At 53.6% G+C, this 15630-nt stretch overlaps 1 protein-coding gene across 1 annotated transcript; it reads left to right on the plus strand.

The window, feature by feature from the left end:
* The first annotated feature begins 11665 nt into the window (after nucleotides 1-11665).
* Nucleotides 11666-12106, plus strand: LOC139823785 (uncharacterized). The gene has a single exon (XM_071796277.1). The coding sequence runs from the start codon at nucleotides 11666-11668 to the stop codon at nucleotides 12104-12106; it is 441 nt and encodes a 146-aa protein (XP_071652378.1).
* The last annotated feature ends 3524 nt before the right edge of the window (nucleotides 12107-15630 follow it).

Here is a 15630-nt window from a genome sequence, read left to right on the forward strand (position 1 = left end):
AAGAAACAGGGGAGGTTGATGAGGGGGGAGGTGGAGGAGTTCAGAAGAGAGTGCAGGGAGCGAGAGGAGAAATGGAATGAAGAGAAGGAGAAGTTGGTGAGCTGCATAAAAGACCTGGAAAGGAAGGTAGAAGAGTTGGAGAGAAATAAAGAAAAAGTGAAATGGGAGGTAGGGTAGTGGGGGAGGGAGGAGGCAGGGTGGGGGACAAGATAAGAGAGTTGGAGAGGAGGATGGAAAAGAAGGAGCGTGAAGAGAGAAGGAAAAATGTGTTGATTAAAGGATTGGAGGTTAAAGAAGGAAAGAGGAGAGAGGCGGTGAAGAAAGTGCTAAACGTTATGGGGGTAAGAGGAAATATAAAAGAAGTCAAGAGAGTAGGGGGGACAGAGAGAAGGACATAGAGATGGTAGTGGTAAGGATGAAGAGTGAAGAGCAGAAAGGAGAAATCATGAAAAGAAAGAGAGAGCTGAAAGCTCCCTCCAGGGGCCATTTGGGACTCGTCCGGACTCTCTGGGGCCGGCGGGGACCAAGTGGTACGGGTTTTGCGAACTCGGAGTGCCCGAGCACAGCAGCACCGTAACCCAGGGCAGTCCTCGTGGCTCTCCTGGACCGGGGAGTCCTTCTCAGGACTCGCGAAGTAGGCGGCTTCTATAATAAGTCCGCCCGGCTTGGACGGAGTCGTGAGGGTAGAAGCCTTTGCTCTCCCAACCGTCCTAAGGGAAGGAAACCCTGACAGAAAACCAGGGGACCGGCTGCCCCGCTAGGAGTCTGGGTCTGGCTTCGGCCACCCAGACTCCAACATCCGGTAGGGGTTGGCGGCCCTGACTTCAATCGCCCGGTCGGCCGGGACCATTAGACGGGGGCTTGCCCTTGTCGCCGAGCCAGGGTGGGATGGGGAGGGGGTCCCGGTTCCCGAAGCGGGCAGGAATGTTGCCCCGTCGAGGGAAGCCGAAAGGCCCCCCCTTTTCCTCCTCTATTGCACGCCGGTGTTTCGGCAAGAGAAAGGTGGGGGGCTCCTTCTCTACCTCCGGCCCCGTACGTGGTTCGGGGTCGAGTAGAGAGGAAGCCCACACAGGTGGCTAGCACGCCAGGGGTGTGACCCCACGGTGCCGCCTGTGTGGAGGGTCGTCCCCGGGCCGCTCGGACGTATTCCGAAGTCGGGGCCGGGGCGACCTTGGGGGAGACCCGTCGGGCCGCTCGGACATTTTCCGAGATCGGGGCCGGCGGGTCTGGCCGTCGGACGTAGGGGCCGGCGGCACGTAGAGTTGCCCGCTAGTGGCGCTGGCGGTGGGGCTGTGTTCCTCCTCCTCTCGCGTGCGGCGGGGGCCGGGATCGAGCACTGCTTGGCCGAGGCTGGGATCGAGCCTCGGCTCGGCCGGCTTCCCTCGTCGTGCGGGGGCGGGGGGGTGGAATCTCTCCTGCTGGTGTCGACTGGCGGGCGATGCCTCAAGGGTTGGGAGCGGCCTCCGGGAAAACTCCTGGGGGGCGTCTTTGATACGGGTTTGACAAACCCGGGGACACCTTGAAGCCGTGCGCAAAAACCGTGCGCGCGCAGCTTCTTAGCCAGCCCCGTGTCATGATAACACGACAGTCACCCGAGGAACTGAGGCGTGCGGAGCGACGGGCGGCGCCGCTGCCACGACAGGTGGCAAGACGGAGCCGGCGGAGCACACCGCTGCCGTTGGTTAGCCGTGCGGTGGTGCACCAGTCGGTGCAGTTGCCGGGGGACGCAAGCCAATGGGGCTCTCCCGCCGAAAGGGAGGCGATCCGGCAGGCGGCAGAGGCGTTCAACTACGCCTACCAGATACAATTGACCCGGGTCACCGTGCAGGAGACGGTGACGTTGACGGCGATGCCGAGCGGAACGGTGCCGGACCAGCAGGACGAGCCCAGCGACGAGTTCCTGAGCCTGTCCACCGGGGAGGAGACCTCCGGGGACGAGGGGGACATCCCCGATAGAGCTTAAGTTGCGCGAGCGCTCCGAGGACGGAGTCGAGACACATTTCCTTTTCTTTTGCCTTTTATTTAGTTCATGGTATATTTATTTCTTTATCGTTTCTTAGAGTCATCGATTTTACCCGTCCGGCGCCATTAATATTAAGTTATGCGACAGCGGTCGCCGAGCAGCGGCTCGTATAGTTATTAAGACGTTTCCTTCCCAATCCACATTTTCAGTTTTCTTTTCGGCACGACGATGCCCGGCCCGACCAGGAGTGAAGGGATTTTATTTTCAAACATGTGCGTGAATTGCGGTAACGCACAAGTAAGTTAAACGGTCGAGTCACACACAATCTTCTAAACGCGGGTGCTAAGTGCTCGAACCACGCGTGCTGCGCGAGTAGGAGTCAGGATGCCGACTCACGGGGTCCCCAAGAGGGGGCTTACGCAAAAACGGCGTGATCCGAACACGCAGACATAGGATTTGGGCGACAACCCACGAAAACGCGAACGGGACGCCATAGCTTGAAATGGCCGAAGGTGCATCCAGAAAGAGGCCCAACCGACTACAGGAATCGTTCGCGGGCAAAATCCGAGCACCCGGACGCATAGTTCGGGCGACAACCCGCGAAATGGCAAACGCGACGCCATCTCGCGAAAAGACCGAAGGTGTGCCCAAAGGGGACTCCGACAAACCCTAGGGACCGAGCGCGGACGAAATCCGAGCATCCGGATAGGTAGTTTGGGCGACAACCCGCGTAATAGAGAACGGGACGGTGTCCCGGGAAACGGCCGGAGATGCATGCTAGGGGACCTCTAAAACACCAAGGAACCAATCGCGGTCGAGATCCGACCACCCGAACATGGGGTTCGTGCGAAAACCTGCGCGATCGCGAACGGGGCGTCATCCCGGGAAACGGCCGGAGGTGCCAACTGGGTGACACCTAGTACACCCGAGAAATGTATCGCGACCGAGATCCGACCATCCGGAAGGTAGGTTATGGCGACAGTTGTGAGAACTGATAGACCCGGACACCGGCTACGAGAATTTAGGCCGGAATACGGTTAGTAAGGACTGTGAGAACAGGCACCATGGTCGCCGTCATCGGCGGACATGTAGAAAGCGACCTGGACGTCGTCTCCAGGAAGTCGACCCGGAATCAGCATTAGGGAAGTAGGAGAGGCCGTGCCCACGGGTCGGCGCCCTCAAAAGTTAAATTTTTGAAGTGGTAAAAAACCACTACCCGGGAGCCGATTAAGCGTATCGCAAATAGTGTACTGGCGGCGGAAATTTCCATCGAGAACATCTGGCGCACACCTGGCGATCTCAAATTCGTAAACAGCTATTGTATCGGCGTAGAATGGAAAGTTACCGCGAGGAGAAAGCGGCCGAGACCCCATGGTGGGGGTAAAACTTCAGAGGTAGGGAGCCCGAGAGAGGAATATTCCTCGAGGCAGTCTCTCGTGGGCGCTCGTAGAGTAGCAACCTTCTCGCGCGTATATCTCGGCGTATTGCAGTAACTATCGCGAAAACGTACCGGATTACGATTGTAAGCCTACCACAGTGTCCGAAACAAACGGGAACGCCCGCACATAGCGTTACATGACGCTGATACGAAAGGCGTACAGTTTTTCGAGTACCGAAAACGAGAAAGCGTACTTTGCGAGACGTGCGACCGCCATCTTGCGCGGCATCAGTAATTGTGAACCACCACCATTGTGAAACGATAGTTAACAATAAAAGCAATAATTATTTGCAAAAATATATACAAATATATCGATTACTTACCTTCAACTTACCTGAACAAGCGGCTGTCGTCCATCTTGTGTGTTAGCGGTGACCGAGCTCGAAGGTCATCAGTGCTGCTGCATCAGAGGAGGCCATAGATGAGGCACCCGTGGCGGAAACCCGAAAAAAAACGGCATTAATCATAGTTATCGCGACAGTTCTCGTACTTACCTCGTGTCGCGACATCTCCCATACGCGGTGATCCTGGACGGCGGTGAGCAGCGGTGATCCATGACATCGGCGATGGTGATGAAGCACCCGTTGACAAAACCTGAAAACAAAAGAGAATTAGTTAGTTAATTGACCTTAATGCCGGGACTTACCCGATCAAGCGGTTGTCGCGCCATCTTGGTTCCACGAATAAGGCAGGCGGCTGATAGATAGCGGAGGCTTGAGGCAGAGCAACACAGAGGAGGCACCCGTGGCGGGAATCTAAAAGGAGAAAGGGTTAAGGAGAGATTGACGTATATATACCTGATCAAGCGGTTGTCGCGACAACCGGTGTCCCTGGCTGGCCGACCAAGGCCATACCTAGCGGTATCTTGAGCACAGGCGATGCTGACGAGGCACCCGTGGCGGGATCTGAAAATAAAATTGTTTAAACAAATTGTTCAACTTTAGTGTCGTTTGCATTACAAATACCTACCTTCTCGGTAGTTTAAGGTTAAACCAAGTGGCGACCGATGACTTAGAGGACAAAGAGGTATTGTCCCGGCCTTCCCCGTGTTGTCATCCAACGACGGGCCAGTCGCTGCGTTGCGGGCGAGCGCAACGGCCGAACTGGCTATCGCTCAGAAGAGAGGTGGTAGAGGCGTGGGCGACGCTGATAGCGTGGCAAGTGATGGTCTGCAACGGCGGTCGTTGCGCTCCCTTACTCGGACCCGTTCAAAGGCCCTTGTAGGGCCACAGAGTAAGAAGAAGGCGCGGCAGAGGGAGCTCGACAGGCGAAGAGAACTGGACAGCGAGGACTCTCTAGAGCGGTTCTCCTCCCAATTCCAGCCTGTCGTGCTTCTACAAAGGTTGGGCGAGGAGAAGCCAGAGGAGCCTGTGGCAGGCTCCCCAACTAGGAGGTACTCCGACGAGAATGATGGAATGGACGTCATGTCCCTCTCCTCGCACGAGTCAACGAGTGGGGATGGAAGAGCGGACCCAAGAGCTAAGCGCTCTCTTCTACCAGTTCCCACTCGTGGAAGAGGCAGACTAATCACCACGGGTGCCTACGAGGAGCGCAAACTCGAGAAAGCTAGGAGAGAGAGCGGGAGGAGCGGCAAATCCAAGAACTGGATAATCCGTCAGTTGCTGCCGATCTCTCAAAAAACAGGCTGAAAGCCGAGAGGGAACGGTTGGCCGAGCTTGCGCAGGACCCGAGCCTCGACCTTCCCAATCAGATCATCGAGGCTGTAAGATCGATCGACAAGGTTAACTCGACCACGCGTAACCTCGGGAGCCTAGACAAGAAATGCCTCAACAAAGCGGCCGCAACGATAACCGCGGCCATAACCCACCTTGCAAAAAGGATGGGCGGTGGCGATAAAGGCATATCAAGAGACGTGGAGATTGAGACTCTCCGAGCGGAAATCTCCGAACTAAGGGACCGTAATGCGAGGCTGGAGGAGCAAGTACAACAACTGCTCAAATCCCACGCCGACAGCGACAAGATGATGGTGGATGAAGAGCCTCCAAGGCCCGCCTCGCCCCCCCCGCTCTGATCCACCAATTACGGTAAGGAGGAGCGGACGGATCAGGTGGTCGGCGCCGCTCAAGGACTTCTCCTCGGAGGACAAGGAAGAGGAGCAACTAAGGAGGGAACGGGAGCAGTCCGAGGCAAAGAGGATTGCGATGCTCCAACAGATGGAGGCAGAGGGCATCCCGGCAATTCGGAGACTTCCCGTGAAGGGGGAATCTAAGGTCCTGGAGCCTGCGGTTCCACCGAAGGCCACAAAGGAGGAATCGATGAAGGAGAGGATCTTATCCAAGGTAGCAGCGATGCTCAAGGATACCCACTTCTCCCTCCCTAACAAAAATGGGAAGAACTGGCCCCCACTACCCAGCCGGTCCCAAGCAGCCGCCCCCGCCATTAAGGGCCAACCCCAGCACCAGAACCCAAAGAAGGGCAGAAACAAGGGGAATGCGGGCATGACTAAGAGGGCGAAGGAGCCAGTAGCAGCCAAGTAAAAAAACAAGACTCCGACAGCTGCTACTAACACACCCAAGACTGCAACAACCGGGGTCAAAACGGTGGGAGGGCAGGGCAACAGGACGCCCTACAGCGCCACGGCCAAGGTTAAGAGCAGCGATGCGAGACTCATCGCTGTTCCTTCCATTGCCGGGACCCAGGACGACACCTCTTTTGTGCTCATCAAGAGCAAGAGTGCAAAGAAGAAGGAGAGGAGGAAAGAAAAAGCAGCCGAGATGAAGAAAACAGGAAGTGGCACCAGCATTTCCCCGGCTGCCAAGAAGGCCAAGAAGGTGACGAAACCGCCCCCCCCCCCCAGCTAGACAAACCAATGGCACAGTCAAGACCATAAAGACCAAAAAACCGCCACGTACGGCGGCCATTACGGTCACTAACGTCGGAGGGGAGTATTCGGAACTCCTCAGAGAAGCCAGGGAAAAAACCCCTATTAGGGACTTGGGGATCGAGGGCAACCTCAGACCCAAAAGAGCCCAGACCGGGGCCTTAATCATTGAGGTCCCTGGCCCTGACAACGCCGCCAAGGCGGATGCTCTCGCGAGCAGGATGGCGGCGTTATTCGAGGGCAGGGAGGGTGTAAAAGTCTCCCGGCCAATCAAGACAGCGGAGCTTCGATTGCTGGACATCGAGAACTCCCTGTCGGCCGAGGAGATAAAACACGCCCTAGCAGTGAAGGGGTCCTGCTGGGTGGATGACATCCAAGTTGGTCAGTTTGGTAGGGGTCCTAAAGGGCTAAAAACACTATGGGTCAAATGCCCACTGGCCGCTACCAACGTCATAGTGGCCGATAAAGGCAGGATCAAGCTCGGGTGGTACAGCGCCCGAGTGCAACTGCTAGAAAGCAGACCCCTCCAATGCTTCAAATGCTTGGAAGGGGGTCATGTCCGCGCTGCTTGCCCGAACGGCGCGGACAGGAGCACTCGGTGCTATCAATGTGGGGGCGAGGGCCATAGAGCACGCGAGTGCACTGCCAAACCCGTTGCCCCGTTTGCGCCGACCTCGGCCGGCCGGCTGAGCACAGAGCCGGAAGCCGGGCCTGCCAGCCTGCTCGCCGCAAGAGCAGGCTTGGCAAAGCTAGGCCAATACCTTTACCCCCACGAACCGAAAGGATGAAGGTAGCGGAGGAGACCCCTAATCCACCGTTGGGGCCAAAGGTGGCCGACATCGCAGAGGTCAACTTAAACATGACCGTAGTCAGCCAAGGTGAGACTGAAACCAGACTGCCCGCCAGGAAAAGGGCAGTCGAGGAGACACTAAGCGAAAGGGAGGGGAAACCCCCTTTACCAGCGTCAACGGAGGGAAAGGAGGAATGAAGGTGGGACTGAGGTCGCCCCACCTACAGGAGCTCCGAGCGAGGTAGGGATGGAGGAAGAGGCCTCTGAGAATGACAATCTGTAATGTCCCAGAGGCTCACCCAAGCCAACCTAAATCACTGTCGTGCGGCCCAAAACCTTTTCATCCAATACATGGCCGAGCATGACAGCGGCTTGGGTGTGATCGCCGAGCCGTACTGGCCGCGGAGAAACCACCCGCGGTCAGCAGGTGCGGCTCGGCGGCCATCGTCTGGAAGGCGACGGCCAGGCCTGCCCTCTTCACACGTTTGACGAGGGGAGACGGGTTTGTGGCCGTTAGGTAGGGCCGCGTGGCCGTGATAGGTGTATACGTGTCACCCAATGCCACGCAGGCCCAATTTGAGGGATTTCTCAGCGACCTGGGGAGCTGCGTCTCGGGGATTCTGCCCAAGCCGGTTGTCGTGGCCGGGGACTTCAACGCCAAGTCGGCGCTCTGGGGTTCCCCGGTCACGAATGCGAGGGGCAGATCCCTAGAAGGATGAGCGGCGGGCCTTGGGCTGTGAATGGTCAACACCGGCACAGTTCAGACCTGTGTGCGGCAGAGGGGGGCTCCATTGTTGACCTCACGATGGCCAGCCCCCTTGCCGCGCACCTCATCTCTGGGTGAAGGGTGATTGAGGACGTCGAGACCTATTCGGATCACCGTTATCTCGAGATGCGTCTCTCGATCACCCCCCCGGAGGAAACGGCCCGCCACAGGGAGCTGGAAGACAGCTTCCCCAGATGGTCGTTGAGTAAGATGGACCCCGATTTATTCGAGGCAACACTAAAGGTGCTGACGTGGGGGTCGAACGCCGCTCTTCCCCCGGAAATGCTCGGGGACGTGGATGAGGCAGCACTTTGGCTCCGGGGCTTAATGACAACGGCGTGTGACGTCGGCATGCCCCGGGTCAAGCCTTGTCCTCGGAGGGCGGCGTATTGGTGGACTGGTGAGATCGCCGACCTAAGGCACTCCTCTGTCCGGGCTAGACGAGCGTGGCTTAGGGCCAGGAGGGCCCAGCAGCCACGCCGCCTAGAGGAGGCGGAAGAGGTTGCGACGCCTCTTCGGTCGCGGAGCGGTTCGGCGCAACGGGAGAACGACCCAAATCTAGACCGGGTGGCAGAGCCATTCAAAACTCAAAAAACTACACGCGAAATTGTTGGGCGCCAGGTGTGGAGAAGGCCACACCACCTTTGTCTCGAAACGCTAAACACTCTCAATTACTCTCAATACGTAAATTACTCGCAATATTCTCACGGGCTCCGGCCGGCCGCGACAGCTGCTCAGTTTAGTCGGTCGAAGGTCGGAGTTCAGCGGATGGCCGAGTCTAGAGGAGTTTGGCTGTGGTTAGGCGGCATCAAAATACACAAACCATATTCCTTCATAACGAATATAATATCAGATCACAACGCAAAGTATATTAGAAAGTCATGATATCACGTATAATAACATAAGGGAAGGTCCCGACAGGATGGATACATTCTTTGCGACCCGTAACTACATCGCTGTGGAACGCGGAATGATATTTACGAGAACTCGCGATTATGTTTACTCCGCGGGAGTCACGTCTCGATCACGCGCGCTTTCAACGCGGGTCCGCTCCAAGTTGCTCGAATAAATATTATTCGCCGAACAAGTAATGCACGGAGGGACAGAAGATTCGCTATTATGCCGCCGATTAATATCCCCGAAAGGACGATACGCGAAATAGAGAACTCGAGGACGGAATATTGGTCGCACAATGAACCACGCGCACAAACGGAATATCTCTCGCGAAACGACGATCCACGCAAAATAACTGTTTCTCGCTGAAGTAACGACACACGCAAAACAAGGAGCTCTCGTAAAATAAACGATACACGCAGAATAAACTAAACGATACACGCAAAATAAGGAGCTCTCGCAACCTGAACGATACACGCAAAATAAGGAATTCTCGCAAACTAAACGATACACGCAAAATAAGGAGTTCTCGCAGAACACCCCTCGAAACGTAACGTGAAGCCTCGCCGCACGGCCCACGCCGCGAGCACGTGATACTCACGCCTGCTTCAGTCCGGGGCGTGCGGTACTCTCAGCCGGAGTAAATCATACTCTAAATCTCGGAACGTTAATAGCGGTCGATTTTGGGCCCTTCTTCGGGAAGGCTCACTCTAGGTCCGGTATTCCGACGCCTCACACTTCCCGTACCGGGCGCGGTAACTTACGTATCCGGAGGCCGACACGCCCCCGAACGACCGTACGCGCGAAAGCCCCTCACGACGAAGTTCTCAAACGAAACTAACTCTAACGGAAACGCAGATATCTTACCCACAAATCGATAGACGCGATACTCATAAACGGTAATCTCGAAATGCTCGAAACGGTAACTTAACTCTAATGACTGTTGAGCCGATCCGCGAGGTTTGATCTCGCCACACGCGCCACACTCATGACGCATGGCCGGTGCCACGCGGTCGCTCGTCGTTACTCGATTACACTCAAAATCTTATACCACACCGGTCGAGTCGGGAAGAAACGGACGCCCCTTCGGTATTCTTACGGGGAGTCAGCGGGCGGGCTATGTCTTACCCGTAGAAACGAAACGGAAAGGCGATAATCCCGGCAAGGGATCCACGGCAATGACGCGTAGGTAAGGAAACTCTCAAGCAAACCTACGCGTCTTTCTAAAAAATAACGCGAAACTCGACAATCCGCCTCGCTGTCCCTCGATACCTGCGGTCCGGGATTGCTGGTCGTTTACATCTCGTCCTTCCTTTCTTCACAACGTAACTCCTAGGGCCGCCGCCCTCGCTTATTCCCGGCGCAACGGGAAGGCCCTCGCCGTACGTCAGCCCACGCTCGCTCTCAACAGTGCCGGGATCGTTTCCGCGGCTTCGACTCGCGGCCCCCTAGATTGGGGCGCTTCGCCGCGGATGGCGCCACGCTGTCGAAACGGGCCCTCCGGCCGCTTCCTGAAAACTATAAACTCGGCAGTACGCGCGCAATATAAAGGTTTGAGTGGCGAAGACTGTGACGTGCACATCGTGCAACGTCACAAGGTGTACCGCGCTGCCAAGCGGCCCTCTCCCTAGCCATCAAAAAGGCCAAGGACCGAGCCTGGGTCGAACTCCTCCGGACCCTGGACGAAGAGCCCTGGGGGCGTCCATATAAGATAGTCCTGAACAAGCTCAGGCCTTGGACGCCCCCAATGACGGAGGCCTTGGACCCCGAGTTCTTAGAGGAGGCCGTCGACACCCTCTTTCCGGACGATTTCCGGAGACCGTAAAACGGCTAAAAAAGGGGAAGGCTCCGGGTCCGGATGGAATCCCAGGAAAGGCATGGTCCTTGGCCATGAGGGAGCTGGCCGGGGCACTTAGACAGTTTTTCACTAGGTGCCTCAGAGAGGGCCGGTCCCCCCAGCAGTGAAAAAGGGTCAAGCTAGTCCTCATTCTAAAGGCAGGAAAGCCGGCGTCGTCATCCTCGGCGTACCGCCCGATTTGCTTGCTGGACGAGGTGGGCAAGATCTACGAGAGAATTCTCGCTGACCGTCTCGTCGGGCACCTATCCCGGACTGGTCCGAACCTCTCGCCGGACCAGTACGACTTCCGAGAGGGAAAGTCAACAGTCGACGCGATAGAGCGTATTCGACTTCTCTCGGGGGCCGCAGTGAGGGAGGGCAGGGTGTTACTCGGCGTGTCATTCGACATAGCGAATGCCTTCAACACCCTGCCCTGGCCGGTCATCAGGGGGGCCCTTGAACACCACGGGGTCCCGCAATACCTGGTGGCCGCCATATACGACTATCTCTGGAATAGGAAGCTGTTATACAATGACAGCTGCGGTACGCTGAGGGTGAAGTTGGTTGTGCGTGGGGTTCCGCAGGGGTCGGTCCTCGGGCCACTCCTGTGGAACCTTGGATATGACGCCGTGCTGCGTGCCGCCCTGCCCCCGGGATGTTGGCTAAATGCATTCGCCGACGACACATTTCTGGGAGTGGAGGGCGACACCTGGGATGAGGCAATACGCCTGGCTAACGTTGCGGTGGCACAAGTGGTGGCTGCTATAAAGGGACTGGGCCTTAGGGTGGCTCCCCAGAAGACGCAAGCCGCGTTCTTCTACGGCAAGTCCAAGGGGAAGCCGCCCAGGGCCCACATCTTAGTGGAGGAGACCCGCGTTTCCGTAGAGGCCCAGCTGAAAGTGCTGGGCCTCTGGTTGAACAGCACCTGGAGCTTCGGCGAGCACTTTGCTCGCCTAGCTCCTAGGGCTATGGGTGTGGCAAATAGCCTTGCCAGGCTAATGCCCAACCTGGGACGTGCTCGCCGGCTCTACGCGAACACGGTGCACGCCGTGGTGTTATATGGCGCCCCTGTGTAGGCCAAAGCGGCGGAGGGCTCCACGCGCATCAAGGTACACTTGCGCCGAATTCCCAACGCATGGTAGCCCTAAGGGCGTCACGAGCGTATCGCACCGTGTCGCACGCGGCCGCAACGGTCCTGGCCGGGCTACCACCCCTGGAGCTTACAGCCCGTCAACACGCTAACGTTTACGAGGGCGTGAGAAGGCTGCGAGCAAGCAATCCGGAGGTGACCAAAATCCCGGACAGGATCCGTAGAGCACTTAAAGCCCAGGAAAAGACGGTCCTCTTGGATGCCTGGAAGGATTATCTGTCCAACCCGGCCTTGCCGGGCAGGAGAACCGTCGATGCTGTCCAACCTAACCTTGACGAATGGTTGGAATGCAGGAGGAGACGCGGGTTGACGTACCATGCGGTGCAGGTATTGACGGGCCATGGGTGCTTCGGCTCGTACCTGCATCGCAGGGAAGGAAGCCACTACCAAGTGCCACCACTGCAACGAAGAAAGGGACACGGCTGAGCACACGCTGGCACACTGTCCAGCGTGGGCTCAACAACGCCGTGTCCTTACAGACACCATAGGGCAGGATTTCTCCCACCCGGCCGTTGTGGCAGCAATGGTCGGGAGGGAGGAGAATTGGAAGGCGTTCGTTTCCTTCTGCGGCAGTGTAATGTCGCAGAAGGAGGCGAGCGAGAGGATCAGAAGGGGGAAAATACGTCTCCCTCCGACCGACAGAGGGGAGGAGAGAGGAGAGGAATGGACACCGAAGCGACCACTAAGAGTGTCGCCGCCGCCAGAAGAGTGGCGGGGACGACTACGGCCTCAAAACGATGCCCCGGATGCGGCCCCACGTGGGGCACAATAGAAGGGGAGAAAGGGGGACGGGCTCCGAGGACTAGAGAGGAGCCCGCCTCCCGCCTCCCTACCGGGAGCTTCGGCTTCCTGACTTTCTGTGGTCAGGTGGTGTCCGCCATAGAAGAGGCGGAGAGGGTCCGTCGGGGGATAGTTCTTCCCCCAGCTTAAACGGACCCTCTCCGAAATGCGATATCTGTGGGCCCTTCGCCCACTCCGGGGACACTAAGCCCCGATCTACAAGCCGCGCATAATAGCGTGGTGGTGCGGTTCAGTACCCCTATGCTCCTCTCCCGATGGGGAGGGGATATGGGGGAAGGGAGACTGGCGTCCTGGCCGGGAATCCGGGTCGTCGGTCATACCTTCCGAAAGCTTGGGAGGGGTGGCGGGGTGGGTAGTGTCCACACCCTGCCACAATTAGATCAAGGCTCGTCAGAGAGCCCTAGAGCCCCGGCTCTGAGGCGAAGGCCAAACTAGGCCATAGCACTGGGAAACACCCGGAAGTATTACTAGACAGTTCCCGGGTGTTCCCCTATAGGTGCCCAGTTGGACACTCATGAGGTTTTAGCGGGTAGGCTACGTGCGTCGCACTGGAGTGCGGCGTGCGTGGAATCCCACACTCTCTCCCGTTCCTTCCCGGAGGACGGGAGGGGTCTTCCCCTCTTCGGAGGGGTCACTGGATAAACCGGGCTTTGGCCCGGGATCCCAGTGATAGAAGATTTTCCCATGTAAAAAAAAAAGGATATGGAAAGCTATGGATAGATGAGCAATGCTGGAAATGGGATGAGGAAGAGGAGGTTTTGAGGGATGGAAGGAGAGATCAAAGAAGAGAGGAAAAAGGGAGAGAGAGAAAAAAGGCTGTTCTCCCTAGGATGGGCGATACAGTATCGATATTTCAAATATTGATACTTTAGTGCCCAATTATCCCCTTTTTTGTATCGATACTTTATCGCTCGATATTTCCACGTATCGATACTTGACCCTTGAATATCGAACTTTGATAGACCTATATGACATTTGATAGACCTATGTCGACCGTCCGTGGCGGTTGGCGGTGGCGCCCGTGGGCCGGCCCTTGACTATCCTTTGTTTTTTTATGGCGTTACGTTATATACGTTAGTTAGACCGCGTGGCTTCTTATTCTTATACATTTGCTCAATTTGCTGCCATTAGTATCAGTCGTATCAGATATCAGTAGTCTGTCTATGTCATCTCAGTGTCTAGAGTGTCCAGTGAAGTGAAGAATAGAAGTCTGTAGAACTAGTTCAAGGTTCAAGTACGTAGGTACGTAGTGTACGTACTGTAACAGTAACTTTCTTACAAGAGACTGCAGTTACAATCAAGGTAAGGATAAAAAATAATTATATATTTTTTTTATCTAGTTCACTTTTCAGCAAGCGACACAAGTCATTGAAGTTGTCACAAATGTCGTTCTATCTTTCTTTACTTAGCATTCAATAAATAACAAAGGTAGAACGACATTTGAGTCGACTTGTATCACTTGCTGGAAAACGCACTCAGATTTCATTATTTCTTATGATCCGTTTTATAGAGTTGAATGTATACTTTTCTTATTTGTAATATTTGCAAAGTTAAATCTAAAAAAAGTCCTAAGGTGAAAGAGCACATTCCACGTTCCCATTTCCTAACTTCTAACTACTAACGGCGCACTAACGCACTTACTTTCTATAAAAGTACTAAAAGTAGGGGTGCAAGTTTTCCTTTATTTTATTTTATTTCCTTATTTCTTTCATTTTTGATTAATTATTAAATAATAATCATCCTATCTCTTTTTCTTTATAGTGCCGCCAAAAAGTCCTATTTGGAGATATTTTGTAAAAAGTGACACAGTTGCTAAATGCAAAATCTGCCAGTTAAATGTAAAAACATCTGGAAATAAACTAATTTACATTTCCATATGAATCGGTGTCATCCTGATGTTCAGATGGAGAAATCTACAGTATTCGTCAAGACAAAAAGACAAATAGTATTATATGTTATTTATATTATTATATAACACAATATTTATATTTTTCTTTATTTTTATTCGCCCTTAATTGATGTATGCTTTGAATTTTAGTCCGAAGTAGACAACGAAGATATCATTGACCTTGATGACCCAGTCTCATCTCCGGCACCGTCTACGTCTACATCATCAGAAACAGAAACGCGATCGGTATCAGTTTGTTTCCTCCAAACAACCTCGAATTGACTCAGCATTTGCAAAACAAAAATCATATCTAAGTATGGAAGTTATAATTATTCAATCGAGTTTTACATAACTTATTTTGAAGAAATATTCAATAATTTGAAGAAATATTCATATAATTCGTTGACATAGTATTGGAAGTATCTATCATTTTTGTATCTATGTCCTCTTCAAATATTGTTTTAGTCAATTCAAATAGAATATTTAGTTGATAGTTTTAAAGTATTTTACAATTTTTAAATATATTACGGTTTATATATATATATATATATATATATATATATATATACAGTGGCACTCAAAAAAATGGAGCCACCTCTAGCAGAGGTAGAACGAACCGCATTGTTATTAGTTAATCTCAATTACACACTAGGCGCAGTAATCAGTCGTTATCAGACGAGTGTAGAGAAGCCATTGATGCTAGTTTGTTTTCATAGAATAGTGTTGTGAAATGTGGAGAGGTTGAATATAACTTAAAGATCAGTATTAATTGGGCCAAAATAATAGAGCCATCGTATTTTGCATTTACTTAAAGAATTAGATAGATAATCGACTTTATTTTAGCTCTGTGTGCCAAGAAAGGCGTCTTTGTGGCTTTTAGCGAAAGTTAATCTTTTTGCAATATTTTGTTTAGAACATGTGGTTTTTTCTTAGCAATCCGACCATTAAGTTTTGCATCACACAGTCTTCTTTTTATAGTCGATGTTAATAGTTTAATATCATATTTCTTGGATATCATCTCTTTCAAGCGTGACGCACTCAAGAAAGGTGCCTTTTTAATGTTCAATGCAATTTCTCGATCCAAGCGCGCAGAAGTTTTTCGAGGCCTTCCTCGGTTCTCAAGTGTTGGCTTTGTTTGTTTCATTTTTTTAATTGCATTCTGAACACGTTTTCGAGAAACATTTAATTGTTTTGCAATTTTATTTATCGTTGAGCCATTTTTCTACATTTGAAATATTTTTATACGTTCATTATTACTTGT

This window comes from Temnothorax longispinosus, unplaced genomic scaffold, assembly GCF_030848805.1.
Source record: "Temnothorax longispinosus isolate EJ_2023e unplaced genomic scaffold, Tlon_JGU_v1 HiC_scaffold_18, whole genome shotgun sequence".
NCBI lineage: Eukaryota > Metazoa > Arthropoda > Insecta > Hymenoptera > Formicidae > Temnothorax > Temnothorax longispinosus.

Bases quoted from the DNA above. Each gene is read 5' to 3' on its own strand.
- LOC139823785 (XM_071796277.1), top strand. From the start codon at position 11,666: ATGGTAGCCCTAAGGGCGTCACGAGCGTATCGCACCGTGTCGCACGCG.